Genomic DNA, 14250 nt, shown 5'->3' on the forward strand with positions numbered 1-14250 from the left:
CCCCGGGTTTTGGCTCCCTGCTCAGCGGGAAGCCTGCTTCTCCCTCTCCCACTTCCCCTGCTTGTGTTCCCTTTCTCACTGTGTCTCTCTCTGTCAAATAAATAAATTTTTTTTAAAAGAGAGAAAGAAAGGAAGGGAGGAGTAATCCAGAAGAAAATGCAGTTCATGACAGAAATTTCTAAAACATACACAGAATGCAGAGCGGCTGACTGGAAAGGTGCTGAACTGAAGGCGTAGTGATCATTTTTTGCGCCTCTCCCCCCACACAAGAAGGATCACTCTGGCCTTTGTGCAGAGGCTGGGGGGCGGAAGATGAAGGCAGAGTGGGTTTCATATGCTTTCCCTCATTATCAGACACCCCTCTCCCCCAAAAAGCCAATTGATCTGGTACTAGGAGCAACTACAATGTCAAACCCTCCTCTCCCAATGCAGTGAACAAAAAGAAAAGCCCTGACTTAGAGATCATTTTTAAAATATTGCTTAATTATCCATCATTGAAAGGTACACTGCCAAGGAAACAAGTCGATGGAGTACAAAAAGATGAAAAGCAGATCCACGAAGGTCCACTGTATGTCTAATGACTCCCTGGGAGGAAGCAGAAGAGCTTCTGTTTTTAATGTGTTTCTAGAACCTATGTGAGGCGCAAGCTAAGTTTTCATTTCCTGAGGATGTGTGCGAAAAACAATGCTAGCCCTCTTTGGGCATGGCATTTCCCATGTCAATCAAGTCAGCTGAGGGGAAATAAAAACCCAGCCACAGACTGTGATGCCATCAAAAATAATTATGCTTTGCTTTACCATCCAAAGTGGGCAGTTCAAGTGGCGAAAGGCAACGAAAAGAAAGAATGCCAAAAGAGCAAGGAAGTCCTCTCTGGCTTTTTTAGGTACAAGCTTAGACTTCCAGCCAGAGATAAAAGGTGTAACTTAAAAGTCTCAAAGCAATTTTACAAAGGTCACTGTAATCAGCAAACTGAAAATCCAAACGATGTTTACCTTTTTGTTTTATGACACTTACTAGTGAAGGTAAATTCTGATCTGGCCAAAAAGATTCTGGAATTGGCCAATGTCCAACAGGAACACCAGTCTTAGAGTTAGGTCGTACATAAATGAGCTTATGACAGCTGTGCCATGGTTGAACAGCAAATGAATTGCTTGGCCTGGCTGAATCCATAAGTCCATCTAAAAGGTAAACAACAAAGACAAAACAAGCTAAAACGGTCATTCATGAAAAATGAAAGAACTAAAAGACTCTACTGGGATTTCTGAATGTTCTCTCTAGCATTTTTTTCATCTAATCCGTCCCTCTAATCCAACACCCCACCCCCATCCTTAAATATGCCCGCAACATCTAGTTACATGGAAAACTATTATAAAATTAGTTTTCGGGGCACCTGGGTGGCTCAGTGGGTTGAAGCCTCTGCCTTCGGCTCAGGTCATGATCCCAGGGTCCTGGGATCGAGCCCCACATTGGGCTCTCTGCTCAGCGGGGAGCCTGCTTCCCCCTCTCTCTCTGCCTGCCTCTCTGCCTACTTGTGATTTCTCTGTCAGATAAATAAATAAAATCTTCAAAAAAAATAAATAAAATTAGTTTTCAATTTTCTAAATTTGGACACATATATTACACACACCAAACCACTAGTTATTTTTCCAAAGTAGGCAAATGAGATCGCTCATCCCCTGGTACAGTTTTTATATTTGGGGGATCTGACAAAAATAGGTCACAAATTCCATTTAGATTTTCTTTCTATTCCCAATTATTTTTTTTTAAAGTATACCTTATTAAACAGACCCAATGACCACAAAGGCAAAATTAAAACAATCCAGATTCACTCAAAGATAGAAGGAATGTTGACAGGACAACCCATGTATAAAGTTTGGGGAAGGGAATATAGAGCAAAGGCTTCAAGGGACTAATTCATGACAGTTTCCCATTGCACCATTAAAAGTCCATGGAAACTGGGCATTGTATAATGCTGAACAATGCATCCTGAATGTGTTTTAATTATTTAAACTAGCATATTTCATTTGTCCCCCCAAAAGAAGACAAGGCAGAATTATATAAACTTTAATGCAATGATTCAATGGTCTATATTTGTAAAAGAGACGTTTTAATTATTTGAGTTATATTTCTTAAATTACAGGTCATTTGATTTACTTATTTAAGCATTACTTTAAACAAGTAATTACTTTACACCAGAAGATTTACTAGGGTCCCCGATCTCTAGGGAATACATGTAAAAGTTTCGGGGGACCAAGAGACAACCCCTGAAGTTGAGCTCACAATTCTGGGGATGTGCCTTTTTCTGAGAGAGTTCTTAGCTTTCGTGAGAATCTCTAAGGCTAAGATCTCTGCCTTCGGCTCGGGTCATGATCCCAGGATCCTGGGGTCGAGTCCCGCATCGGGCTCTCTGCTCAGCGGGGAGCCTGCTTCCTCCTCTCTCTCTCTGCCTGCCTCTCTGCCTGCTTGTGATCTCTCTCTCTGTCAAATAAATCAATTAAAAAAAACTTTTAAAAAAATTTAAAAAAAAAGAAAATATGAGCTATTTACAGGACACCAAATCCAACAGGCTTTCCATAGGGCAGTTCCCAGTTCACCTTAAGGTAACGAACACAAAAGTATGGACGGAGCCATCAATCATTAGCAAGAGAACAAACATGTCCTTCCTCAATTAATTACATGAATCTCAAATAGGCTGTGAGGCTTCAGTCTTCTGTGATGGGTGTTTTTAAAGTGGAGTTCGAGAAACCCTAGAATTAAATACCAATTTGTATTTTGTGTGGCTTATGTCCATTATTCTAGGGAGAGAGGTCTCGGTTTCCAACAGCTTCTTAAAGGGTTCCGGGAACTAAACATGAAAACGGTCACGAACCACAGGATCCATGGCTTCAGACAGAAACGTGTGTCTTTCTGAGCAGCCACCACTGACTGTGGCCACGCAGTGACAATGTATGCATCAGGCCAGACAAGCACCATGGTAATGAGGTGTGTGAGCGCACAGGGACGAGGAGAAGCAGCAGCCTTGCACAGGGCTCCCAGAAAGCCTTGCAGCGGGGGATCACATGAGGGAGAAGACCCGCCCCTTATACAAAAGTACTTCTGTGCTCACCTCTTTTGAGACGTTGAACTTTCTGTAAAATGTCACTCAAAAAGTTTCGGCCATTAAAAAGTGGCCGGGAAACTCCCAGTGTAGGATCTTACAGGATATTAGCAGTTTCTGGACAAACTTTCACAGTCTCTTGCTGACATGCAGTGACAAACACAGATTTCGTAAAGGTGACTTGGCACATTTAGGGCTCACATGACCAACACCAGGTTACTGGTTGAGTGGCATTCCAAAGTGATTCTCCACATATCTCGTGAATCGAGAGATGAATAACACAGAACATCCCCAGACTGGGACCAGGGGATATGAAAAAGGTAGGGAATGGAAGGAATTATTCTAAGAAGATCTGACACTGAATTAAAGTTGTTAGAATCTGACCACCCAGCTAGTGAGTGAATGGCAGTTGTTTGGATGAGTATTTGCAACCCCATGAATGCATGCAGAGAGTAAAGACCACGTCTATTATGAGTTTAATGTCCTCTCTGTCTCAGATCATTCTCCAGGGTAAAAAAAAAAATTATCTACTGTACCTTCTCCGACAGGAAGTGGATCTGGTCCCGTTTTTTCAAAGTTAATAACTACGCCGCTCTGAATTTTCTGAACTAGAGATTCTAAACACTGATTCAACATCCTTTGTGTTCTCACACAGTAGGAGCGACCTATACCAGAAGGAAGAACAAACAGTGTAAGTTGGATCCAATAAAATATGATTTAACAATATAAGCATATGAAATCCCACAATAGATCTTGGACTGAATCTTGGACTGATCATAACTACATTGGAAGCAGACCTCACGCTCATGACAAGCAGAAGGAGCAGCGCTAAAAGATCCTGAAGGAAAGCAAGACAAGACAGAATATGGTGCTTAAGAGAAACCATACCCTGCCGTTCTGGATTCTTCCTTTAGAAATATGAGATATTGCCAATACCTCCTGTGACTTCACACATCTGTGTGATGGCGGACTCATCAGTCGGTACACTCCCTACTTGCTCGGGTTCCATGGAAGCCAATCCAGGCAAACGCAACACCAGGGCAAATAACCTTTGATCCCAACGAAAAGGTTCTTTGGTTAGTTCACTTCCGGGCAGAGGAGAATTCAAAGGGAGATGAAGCTGATAAGGGAAAAGTTGAGAAGTTTCATCATAAGAACCCATGCAACAGAAGAAAGAGTTAAAAGGGTCACTTTTCTTTCATGGACTCGGTAATCTTTCAGGGCTCATGAAGATGGAAGGTTTGATCAAACTTATTCTTTAACTGGCAACGCGGGCCTGCCACAGAAATAGCGCCATGTTCTCTGCCATTTAAACGAAACTCAAAAAAAAAAAAAGAAATCTCACCTCTTCTTGAACACCAGCAGTACTCGTTAACTTGTTTCCATCTGTGATGGTAATTAAAATAGATGGTTCTAAAAAAAATGGATTTCTCCCCTAAAATACATTTAAAAAGTATTAGAGCCATATAAAGTAATAAAATTGTATTTAAACTTTTTTTTTTAACATTTGCCTTGCCAGGGATCTCTCAAGTGTGTGATAAAATTTGCCTGGATAAATAAGAAGGAAAAAATTAGGGAATGAAGTGGGTGGGACCCCAAATAAGGATCCCTGCTGAGGTACCATTCCGAATAAACTGAGGAATTCATATCATTCAGGAGCTCCCAAAACTATAACATCCAAATACTCCTTTCCAAGTAATCATAAAAGAAAGATATTAAAGAGACTATAAGGGCAGCAGCCTTTACACCCGTGAATCCATTCGCCTGAGTCAAAATTCTGGCACGGATTGGGGGACAGTAGTGACTTATGCTCTGGGATGAGGACAGTGACTCTGGGTTATTGTGCACAGAGTTTTCTAGAGTAAGGACAGCAGGAGCACCAGATGCTATCTTGCCTTTCTTTATTCTAGGGCTTTTCCGTTGAATTGGGAAGAGATGAGGGAGTTCAGGACACTGAAAATTTCGCTTTAATGGCCTCATTCCAGTATTTCTCAGCAATTTGTTCATCCCATTCTCAGATATCTGATGATATGATGGGGAGGCAATTTTCACGACATATGTTATAATCAAGCCACATACAAGGACCCCCCCCAACCCCAAAAGAGGGATCTTTTTTAAAGCAGATATTTAAAAGATACGGACTTCCTTTCGGCAGTTGTGAAAAGTAGCAGAAAACTTCGTAACCACGCCCAATTTTAACTCTTGCCCCAAGTCACCAAAATAAATTAGCTATACTCACTCAAAGTTTTTTTTACCTGTCCATAATTGTCTATTCCAGATATTAATCTATTGAGATTTAACAAATCAAATGAGGATCTTAGAGCCTGACCAAGAGTAGTCAGTCCAGAAGCCTGAAGATTTTTTAGTTCACTCATGAATGTTGCGTGATTTTCCTTCCAACCAGCCTGAAACCAAACATTTACAAAGAAATTCCCGATTATACAATGAACAATATATAAAGTGCAAGTATTAAACCTCTAACAAATTAATAGTTCCTTGATCTAATTCTATTCTATGTCTTGACTGACCAAGTGGAACTAAAGCAAGCAATCAGTTTCAGAAAGATCTGTCAGCATTAATGACCAACAGCAAAGATGCAAACGTGCATTCGTCCGATCTTCTGTTCGGGTCCAATCGAACCTACCCAAACACCTCAGTATTTATAATACTTTGACAAGGATGATGAGCATGTCCTTGACAGAGACAACTCGCTCTTTGAGTGTCTGATCTCCTTGAACTTTTCTAACCAAGACTTCCTCTCAAACAATATTTTCACTTTAAATAAGAGTCAAGGGGCAATTCTAGGAATAGAGCCACAACTCTTTGGACACAACCCTTCTGGCATCTTCAAACATTCAGAAAGCCCCAAATCTAGAAAAAGGGGGAGAAAGAAATTTTAAGTGTCTTGGCAAAGAAGCAGCAACCCCTGGCACCCAGCCAAGAACCCAAGACCCAAGGTCAGCAGCCAACATGCTGTGACTGAATGGCTGGTAGAAGAGAAGGGAACGATCACGGTGACTGGTCGGTCACGGCCATAAAAGCAAAGCAGCACCAAATGCTAAGAAGAGAAGCCAAATGAAGACTTGGCAGCTAAGACCAGGTCAGAGAGGAGGAGGCCAGCCAGGGAGAGAGCAAATAGCACAGCTCGGCCACTTGGTGGGAGGAATGGCTCCTTGAGTCTTAGTAACCCCACAGGCATCAGTGTGAGATGCTGAAGGCTGAAGTCATGCCAGTTGCGCCAGAACAGCTGGAAGTGGAAGCAAAAGCAAATAATAAGCGATAAAGTAAAGCATTTAAATGTCATGTTTAGCTGGAGGCATCCTGTCCATGAGCCACACAACTACAGCAAATGCTAGATCTTCTTCGCTAGTTTCCCCAGTCTCCAGAAGCAGTCTCTCGGTCAGGATGAGTGGGAGACAGCAAGGGGGCAGGGTCTGCATGACCCGCAGCAAAACCGTTGGCTCTGAGGACCTAAATTGTATTCTCTGCAAATGAAGAGGGTTAGGCAAGCAGGGACACTGTGGGAGGCTGCGCAAAACACAACTGGAGGGAGGACTCATTCCCCTTGCGATCTGTGAGAATGGTGCTCCTCGTGCCAAACAGTCCAGAACCTGGTTATGATCCAGTCCAGTCCAATAGTCTGGGAGTCTGTGAAATTAAAGATGAGCTTAGCTGGTTTTTTTTAAAGACTCCTAACAGATCCTCTAGAGCAAAGGATCTAGAGGTAAAACTTTTCTACGTGTCCTTTGGCACACTGTAGCTATGACTTCCAGCGCCCAGGGAATAGAGCCCAAGAATAATTCCTTATGGCCCCAAGAAAATCTTACTGGCTTAGACAAACTCAACTTTACTTAAAAGGAAGGCCTGTGGTGCAAACTGTCCTCACCAAATACCTACGAATAACAGCAGGTTACAAATCACAGTGAATTCAAAAATAAGCTTTCTTCTTCATGGCGGAAGAGAAAGGTCTGCAGTCAGGAGGGACAACCCCAATTCTATCCTTCAGTCAGCACATTTGCACAGGCCCCATACATGCAGAGGATATGCAAAGGGCTCAGCCCTTGAGGAGCTTCTGCCACAGAGGAATGAGAAACGCAGTTCTGGAGGCTGAAGGGACAAGTGGCCAGAAAGGCGGGGAGGGTTTCTCACCCAACATGGGGCATCTGCAGAAGAGCATGGGGCGTCCCACCCTGACGGTGGGAATGGAGGGGCACACCAAGGAGAACTGAGCATCCATAAAAGGCTTGGGCTTCATGGGGAACTGCAAGTACTTTGATTACCATTGTTCTGGGTACACGACAGGAGGCAAGGCTGATAAGCGGGGCCCTGACTGTTTGGTGCTTTGTACATTGTGCTGGGTAGTTTGGATTTTATCTGTTGGCTCTGGGAATGACTTGAGGTTTTTAATTAGGGGAGTGGCACGATCAGATCTGGATTTTAGCAAGATCGTTCCGCTGGGGAACTGAAGAATAAATTGGGGAGTGGAGGGGAGACTAAAGCTCAAAGCAGGGAAACTGGTTTGGAAACTGCTGCAATAATTTATGGGAAGAGTGATGAAAGCCTGAATTAGAGCGGGGGGGCGGGGAGAGGAGGCTGCCAAGGAATGAAGTATTTCAGAGGAGGAGTCATAAGGTCTTAGGAGCTAATCAGAAGGGCGGGGTGAGGGAGAAAGGTTGTCCATGGGGTTGAGCTTTGTGGCCTGGGCAAACCTGAGAATGGTCCGCCATTCACCCATTCACTTTATAAAGTTGACTTCTTTTCTGGAGTTAACTTCACTGAGCAATCTTCCTTCCACACCGTAAACCCGGCATGACATCTACAGCGAGCCTTGAACTTCTGGGAGCCACAAAGCAGTCCAAGGCATGACCAGAAAAATTAACAGACACTTGATTTGGGAAAGGGCTGGGATAAGACATGGGTACCACTTAAGCAAGCACACTATAACTCATCCAAATGTAAAATAATGTATCCTGATTGTTCATCGTCTTACGAATCAATCTGTCGGAATAACTGCCCTTTGAGTTTCCCTTCATACTATGGATTGAAAGCATTTTACTAATTGTTTCTGGACCTGAATCACTGGCATTGTTTTTAGGTCAATTCCAAATCTTTGCAATGAATAATACACAATTTCTTTGCAGTACAAGAAATCTGGATGCTCCTCCCATCTTGGAACCACAAAGTGTGGGGGCCACACATACTCTCCAAAGCAATAACCATCTTGGGAGCAGTCTAGCTCCTACAAGAGAAAAACCAAATGTCCCCCAATGCATTCCTCACAATGCTGAAGGGGAAAAAGCCAATGAGTTAATCTCAATATTTACAGAACTTTATTCATGTGACAAATCTCTTCCCAAAAGGTAATTATAAAGAGCTAGTGGCAGAAAGTAGATGTTTATATTCCTCATTCTCATTCTCATTTTATTCTTCATTGTTTGGAGTTGACTTTTTGTAATAAATGAATTCAGGACAGCCCATTTACCTTCCTTTTTTTTTTTTAAGATTTTATTTCGGCGTCATCTCTACATCCAATGTAGGATCGAACTCAAAACCCTGAGATCAAGAGTTGCACACTCCCCTGACTGAGCCAGCCAGGCACCCCCCACTGCCATTTACCTTCTTAATACAGTCTTTTCTTTCAACGTACTCCAAAGGTATCCTACTCTCATGTCCATAAAGCCTTGACTCATGATGATGAGTTCCATACATTCTTTTTTTTTCAAAGATTTTATTTATTTATCTGACAGAGAGAAATCACAAGTAGGCAGAGAGGCAGGCAGAGAGAGAGAGAGGGAAGCAGGCTCCCCGCTGAGCAGAGAGCCCGATGCGGGACTTGATCCCAGAACCCTGAGATCATAACCTGAGCTGAAGGCAATGGCTTAACCCACTGAGCCACCCAGGCGCCCCGAGTTCCATACATTCTTATGGAGCTTTGCAGCTTGCCAAGCACTTTCCCATTTCCCATTTGTGTAGGGCAACCCTACAAATTAGGCATGGTATTACCATCACTCTTTTGTTTTCCTAAACCAGGAAAAAGACTTAAGTAGGTCTTGTTGGGGGGGTGGTGACAGCGGCAGGGAGTCACACTCTGGAGTTGCACTTATTTGAATATTCACAGTTAAATAAAATGCATTACTAAAAGTTTCACCTGTTTCTTTCTACTTCTTAAGATGGCTACTAGAAAACGTTACATTTTGTGTATGGCTGGCATTATATGTCTGTTGGCTAGAGAGAGATGTTCTAGAAGGACCTGGAAGTCAGGCAAGAGAGCAGAGATGCAACAGACGCATTACAGACTGCAAGACAAGGGGAGACGGGATCAAAGCAGGGTCTCAGGCAGGTCGATCTGGCAATGACATAGAGGAAAGATTGGGGAAGGAGAAACTGTGGTCAGGAAAAAGAAACTAGGGGACTTGAATTAGTAATCCAGGCCTGAGGGCATCAGGGCCGTAATTAGGATGGGAATGAAGAGGTTAACTACGAAACATTTCAAACCAACAAGATAGGACCTGGTGACAGACAGACCATGTATGGGCCTCAGGAGAGAGAGCAGCAGAAGGTGATGACAAAACTTCAAGCCCAGGACACGGAAGGAACAGAGGTTGGGACAAAGGGATAAGCTGGGATGAGTGAAATCCTAAAGAGTTTAGGGTCTTCACAGGTCAAGTTTTAAAAGTCTCCCAGAAGTCAAATGATGATGGTGATGACGACGATGGTGGTGCTGAATGAGAACGACAGGTAAATGAGTGTCTGGGCCAACGTGTCAGGACCTCACTTAGGCTAAGGACGTCACTCGGGCTAAGCACAGTACCCTCCCGGTCCAGGCGCTGCCATCACCCTGCTCTTATTTCTATTTTACAGATAAACACGCTGAGGCTCGGAGAGGATAAGCAACTCATCCAGATCCAACAACTAATAAATGACACAGCGAGGATTTGAACTCAAGTAGCCTAAGGTTAGAGACCACCCATTTAAACAGCCATACTAGAGCATCTTCTACCATTCCACACATTCCACACGTTCACCTCATAGACAAGCCTTGCTACAGCAGCTTAAAAGTTCATACATTTAATGGAACTTTCGGAGCTCATTTCACTGAAGCCTCCTTTCCCTGTGTCTAAACGTAGACCAGTCAGGTGTGTGGAGCAGTGACCAAGGACTTAGAAGACCCTGGTCTATCCTAGCTGTAATGAACTAGCGAAGCAACTGGTCCAGAGGAAGTCAGTGACCCCTTACTGGGGCTGTTGCCTCATCCAAGCAATGAAAGGGCTGAAAAACCAATTCTAAGGCCCCTTTGAGTTTTCACATCTTCTAATTCCATACCATTATATAAATCCCACTTACAGAAAGGAAACACCTCACAACTTAATATTTTAATTCAGGTCTGGTTGAAATTTGTATAGTCAACTGAAAACGTCTTTGAATACCAACAGAGAAAGAATGGGCCTTTTGGTCTATCAGTGCCTTGGGTTCTAGCCCAGCTCTACTGACTAGCTACTAGCTCTTTCTTTCCCCCCTCAGATCACCACAGAAAGGAGAGAATATCCCCTCCTTTCCCCGGAAAGGCCAAGCCTAAAAGAAATACTCTCCACTCTCCTCTGCCGCCTTCCTTCCATCTTCTTATCTGACCGCCGGGTTTGGCAACAGGAAACTGGCATGCTCCCTACAGGCCTGTTGCTGAAACTCCTTCTAATTTTCTGGTATGTTCCGACATATGTTGCTTAAGGGGTAAGCTCTGCCCCTACAACAGACCTATAGGGGAGGTCTAGCAAAGTGTGAACACTTTTGGGAAACTTTTGGGAACACACGCCTAGGCTATGTCCTCCAGTCCAGCCTTTGTCAGGAAAATGGCCACTATTTAGAGCTCTGGCTGGCTCCTGTGTCTTACTTCGCCATTGGTTTCAATGGAGGAGGGAAAGGAGGGGGTGTCATTTAGCCGCTCCCCCACACGTCCCCATCCTAACACTCGTCCCTCCTGAACTTCATCTCATTTTGGCCAGACCATTTCTCTGATTCATTGATTTTTATTTATTTTGACTTTTTATTTTTTAAACAAGAGAACCCTTCCCTCCCTCGAAATCATGCCAGGAAGTATAAACAAGTCACAAAGATAAGAGCAGATCAACTGTCCTTGAAGGGGATGTGGGAGAGGCACTAGAGCCCTTCGGGAAAAGCCCTGCACCATCTCTAAAGGGCACTCGTAAGCCTTTTCCAAAATATAAATGACCTTGTTAGGCTTAGCCTCACGTGCAAACTTAATGAACAGGCTGTTATTCTCCCCCTCAAAGGTAACTGAAAAACATACTTAGGACAGCTGCAGCTAACCTTCCACAAGACAAGTGCCCCCCTAAAAACTATGTAAATGGATTACTTATCAATCAAGAAATAAGTGAGTAATTCCAATTCTCTAGGGTGATAGCTATGGAAAGGGAATAGTGGGGAATCGTCTCAAAGGGCAGAACTATAGCTTGTCACAAGCTGAGCTCTCTCACTGGAAGGGCACGATGGCTGTGTCCCTCTGCCTTCCTGCTGAGCCACTGCACCGACCCATTCTGGGCACACACACCCGAAAGCCTACCTGGCCATTCCCCTGAAAAGTAATAGTTCCGCTCTACCCAAGTCTTTGTAGCTTGTTAGTAAGCCTTCCGTGATGAATAAAAAGGAGACAATACGCATTACTTCCCTCTCCTTGACAAGACTTCTTTTTTTAATCTTTTATTAAAGGAAATGAAATCAACATGGTAATATTTGCCCTTCATAATCCCATACAGAGGGCCATCCTGGACTTTGGGCTCTTCTTCGAGGTGGTTACAAAGCAGATGATTAATGGATTTGAGTATTTCCCCAGATGTCGCAAGTTAAAGCCAAAGGGTTTAAGTTTAGCAGGGCCACCATTTCTCCTGTTGAAAGATAAACTGTTTTCCTTTTTTCCATCTGCTCTCCGCAAGCTGCGAGCAAACTGGGTGTGCAGTGACTCCCGACAATCGGACTAAATCAATTTCCACCGCGGTTTTTAACCAACTTACTCTCTTCTCCCATCTGACGTTCGATCAACTTTGTCATCGCATGCCGTTCTCGCGTTGGTAAACGGACAGCGAGACGGAATGACATGGAGAGTAGGAAGCCCTGCTTTTCCAATCAACTCTGTCTCTTGAGGAGACAGATGACTTTTCCCTTGGTCTTTGCCCTTAGCCTTATATGGAATAACTACGCGAGTTAAAACTTTAAAACTTCTGCAGTTTTCTTCTCACAATGAAAACAGACTCTAATTCTGAGAGAGAGAAGACAAGGTTTTCTTGCCCTCCTATGTAAACAGACCATTGTGATAGCCGAACCACCTTAAAACATTCAAACTTCTTTTTAAATTGTATTTACAGGCCACACACTTAGAAAGGAGCTTGTTAAATGATGAACTACATACACACTAGGAAGACACCGTACCATTAAAAGAGTGAAATTGTCTTGCCTCTTGCATGTCCTTTAAAACTTTCTCCTGGTATTATATTTTCTAACCCTGATATCTTTTCCCCCTCAAAACTCACGATTTAGACTGATTTCACTTTCGGGGGACTGAAGGTACTGACAGACTTTCAGGTTCAAAAGAGGTGGTCTATCATTCTGCATTACTAATATAGCCTTTTCTTATAAAATTACTGGTTTTAAGAATATTCAGTTCTCTTGGATTCCTGATTGTCAAAGTCTCTTCCCCAGAGGCATGTAATGTCCGGAACTTGCTAAAAGACTCAAAGTGTGTTTATTTGACTAAATCAGTTCTCTCCCTGAGAACTCTGAATGCTACCATTCTATGTTTCGGTCCACCAATTAATTTCCATCCACGTGCTTCAGGAAATACTACCAGTCATGACCACACAAAAATTCTGGCTTATTTGAATCCTCTACTTGTTAAAAAAAAGTTCTTACGAAATTGCCCCCCCTCCAGTACACTGCAGAAATGTATCTGACAGTCTGTAGCCTGCAGGACTGTTTTTCCAGCAGATGGCTAAGGCCCTAATGAGTGTCTATTTGTTAAAAGATTGTATGTATTTATTTGAGAGAGAAAGAGACAGAGAGAGCACAAGCACGGGGAGGGGCAGAAGGAGAGGGAGAATCCTCAAGCAGTCTCCCCACTAGGCACAGAGCCCGATGTGGGGCCTAATCCTGAGCCAAAGTCAGACATTTAACCCACTGAGCCCCCCAGGTGCCACCATGAACACCTATTTTTAAGTAAAATGGGCAAAGAAATAATTCACAGTTTGAGTCTACTGACACAAAATTCATGGATTTTTTTTCTATCTCTTTAGAAGTATGAGGTTGGTTTGTTTTTAGCGGGTAGGATTTTAGTAGGATTTTTTAGTGGATAGGATTGTTATCCTAAAGACTAGTCTAAAATATCTGCAAAATGCATTTATGAGTTTTCAATTCTTACCCCAGAGAAGAATCAGGATGAAATTGTGAAGTAGCACACCCCTCACCTGAAAGCATATGATCAAAAGAAATTTGATCTTTGCCAGAGGATGCGAACACATAAAAACCAAACTTTAGAAACTTTTCTCTGAGAGTCAACTGCCCTGTTACGAAAGGAAAAAAAAAATACTTGGAGTAGCAAAGAATTTGCCAAACTCGGTCAGATATAGTGTTAAATGCTACCTCTCTCACTTACAGACCATTTCAACTGTAGCTATTGACCTATTATCAGAAAAAAAAAAAAGTCCACTGCGCAGATCACGTGTTCAAATGTTTAGATTTTGGGTTTCGATAGGAGACACGTTTATGAACACATACACAAAATACAGATTAACAAAGGTGGCCTTGGAAAAACACAAGGACAGAGTGAGCCTAAGCCACCCACGCACTACAGAATGAATGGAACAGAGGAGACCGCAGAATGGCCACTCATGACTTAAAAAGATCACATAGCATCTCTTTCCTCCAGACTAATTTTTTTAAAGAGTATTTATTTATTTGAGAGAGAGAGAGAGAGAGAGAGAAGACAGCACACAAGTAGGGGCAGGGTGGGGGGAGCAGAGGGAGACAGAGTAGCAGACCCCCTACTGAGCACAGAGCCCCCATACTGAGATCACGACCTGAGCCAAAACCAAGAGTCACCAAGGCACCCTTAGACTTTTTAAAAAATTATTTTGTCAAAAAATTTT

The 14250-nt window shown here is 43.0% G+C and overlaps 1 protein-coding gene across 9 annotated transcripts in view; it reads right to left on the reverse strand.

The window, feature by feature from the left end:
- The window catches only part of INTS6L (integrator complex subunit 6 like), a 53808-nt gene that overhangs the window by 25831 nt on the left and 13727 nt on the right, over window positions 1-14250 (reverse strand). For 7 of the 9 annotated variants that reach the window (XM_044234270.1, XM_044234273.1, XM_044234271.1 and 4 more), the window contains 5 exons: window positions 5353-5502; window positions 4443-4532; window positions 4034-4217; window positions 3634-3762; window positions 1015-1178 (listed from right to left, as the gene is read on the reverse strand). In XM_044234270.1, the coding sequence (XP_044090205.1) occupies window positions 1015-1178; window positions 3634-3762; window positions 4034-4217; window positions 4443-4532; window positions 5353-5502 (717 nt within the window). Of the gene's footprint in view, window positions 1-1014; window positions 1179-3633; window positions 3763-4033; window positions 4218-4442; window positions 4533-5352; window positions 5503-14250 lie in introns of those variants that run through there. The other 2 variants (XM_044234278.1, XM_044234279.1) reach the window with 2 other exon arrangements.

Source organism: Neovison vison, chromosome X (assembly GCF_020171115.1).
Source record: "Neovison vison isolate M4711 chromosome X, ASM_NN_V1, whole genome shotgun sequence".
NCBI classification, from domain to species: domain Eukaryota; kingdom Metazoa; phylum Chordata; class Mammalia; order Carnivora; family Mustelidae; genus Neogale; species Neogale vison.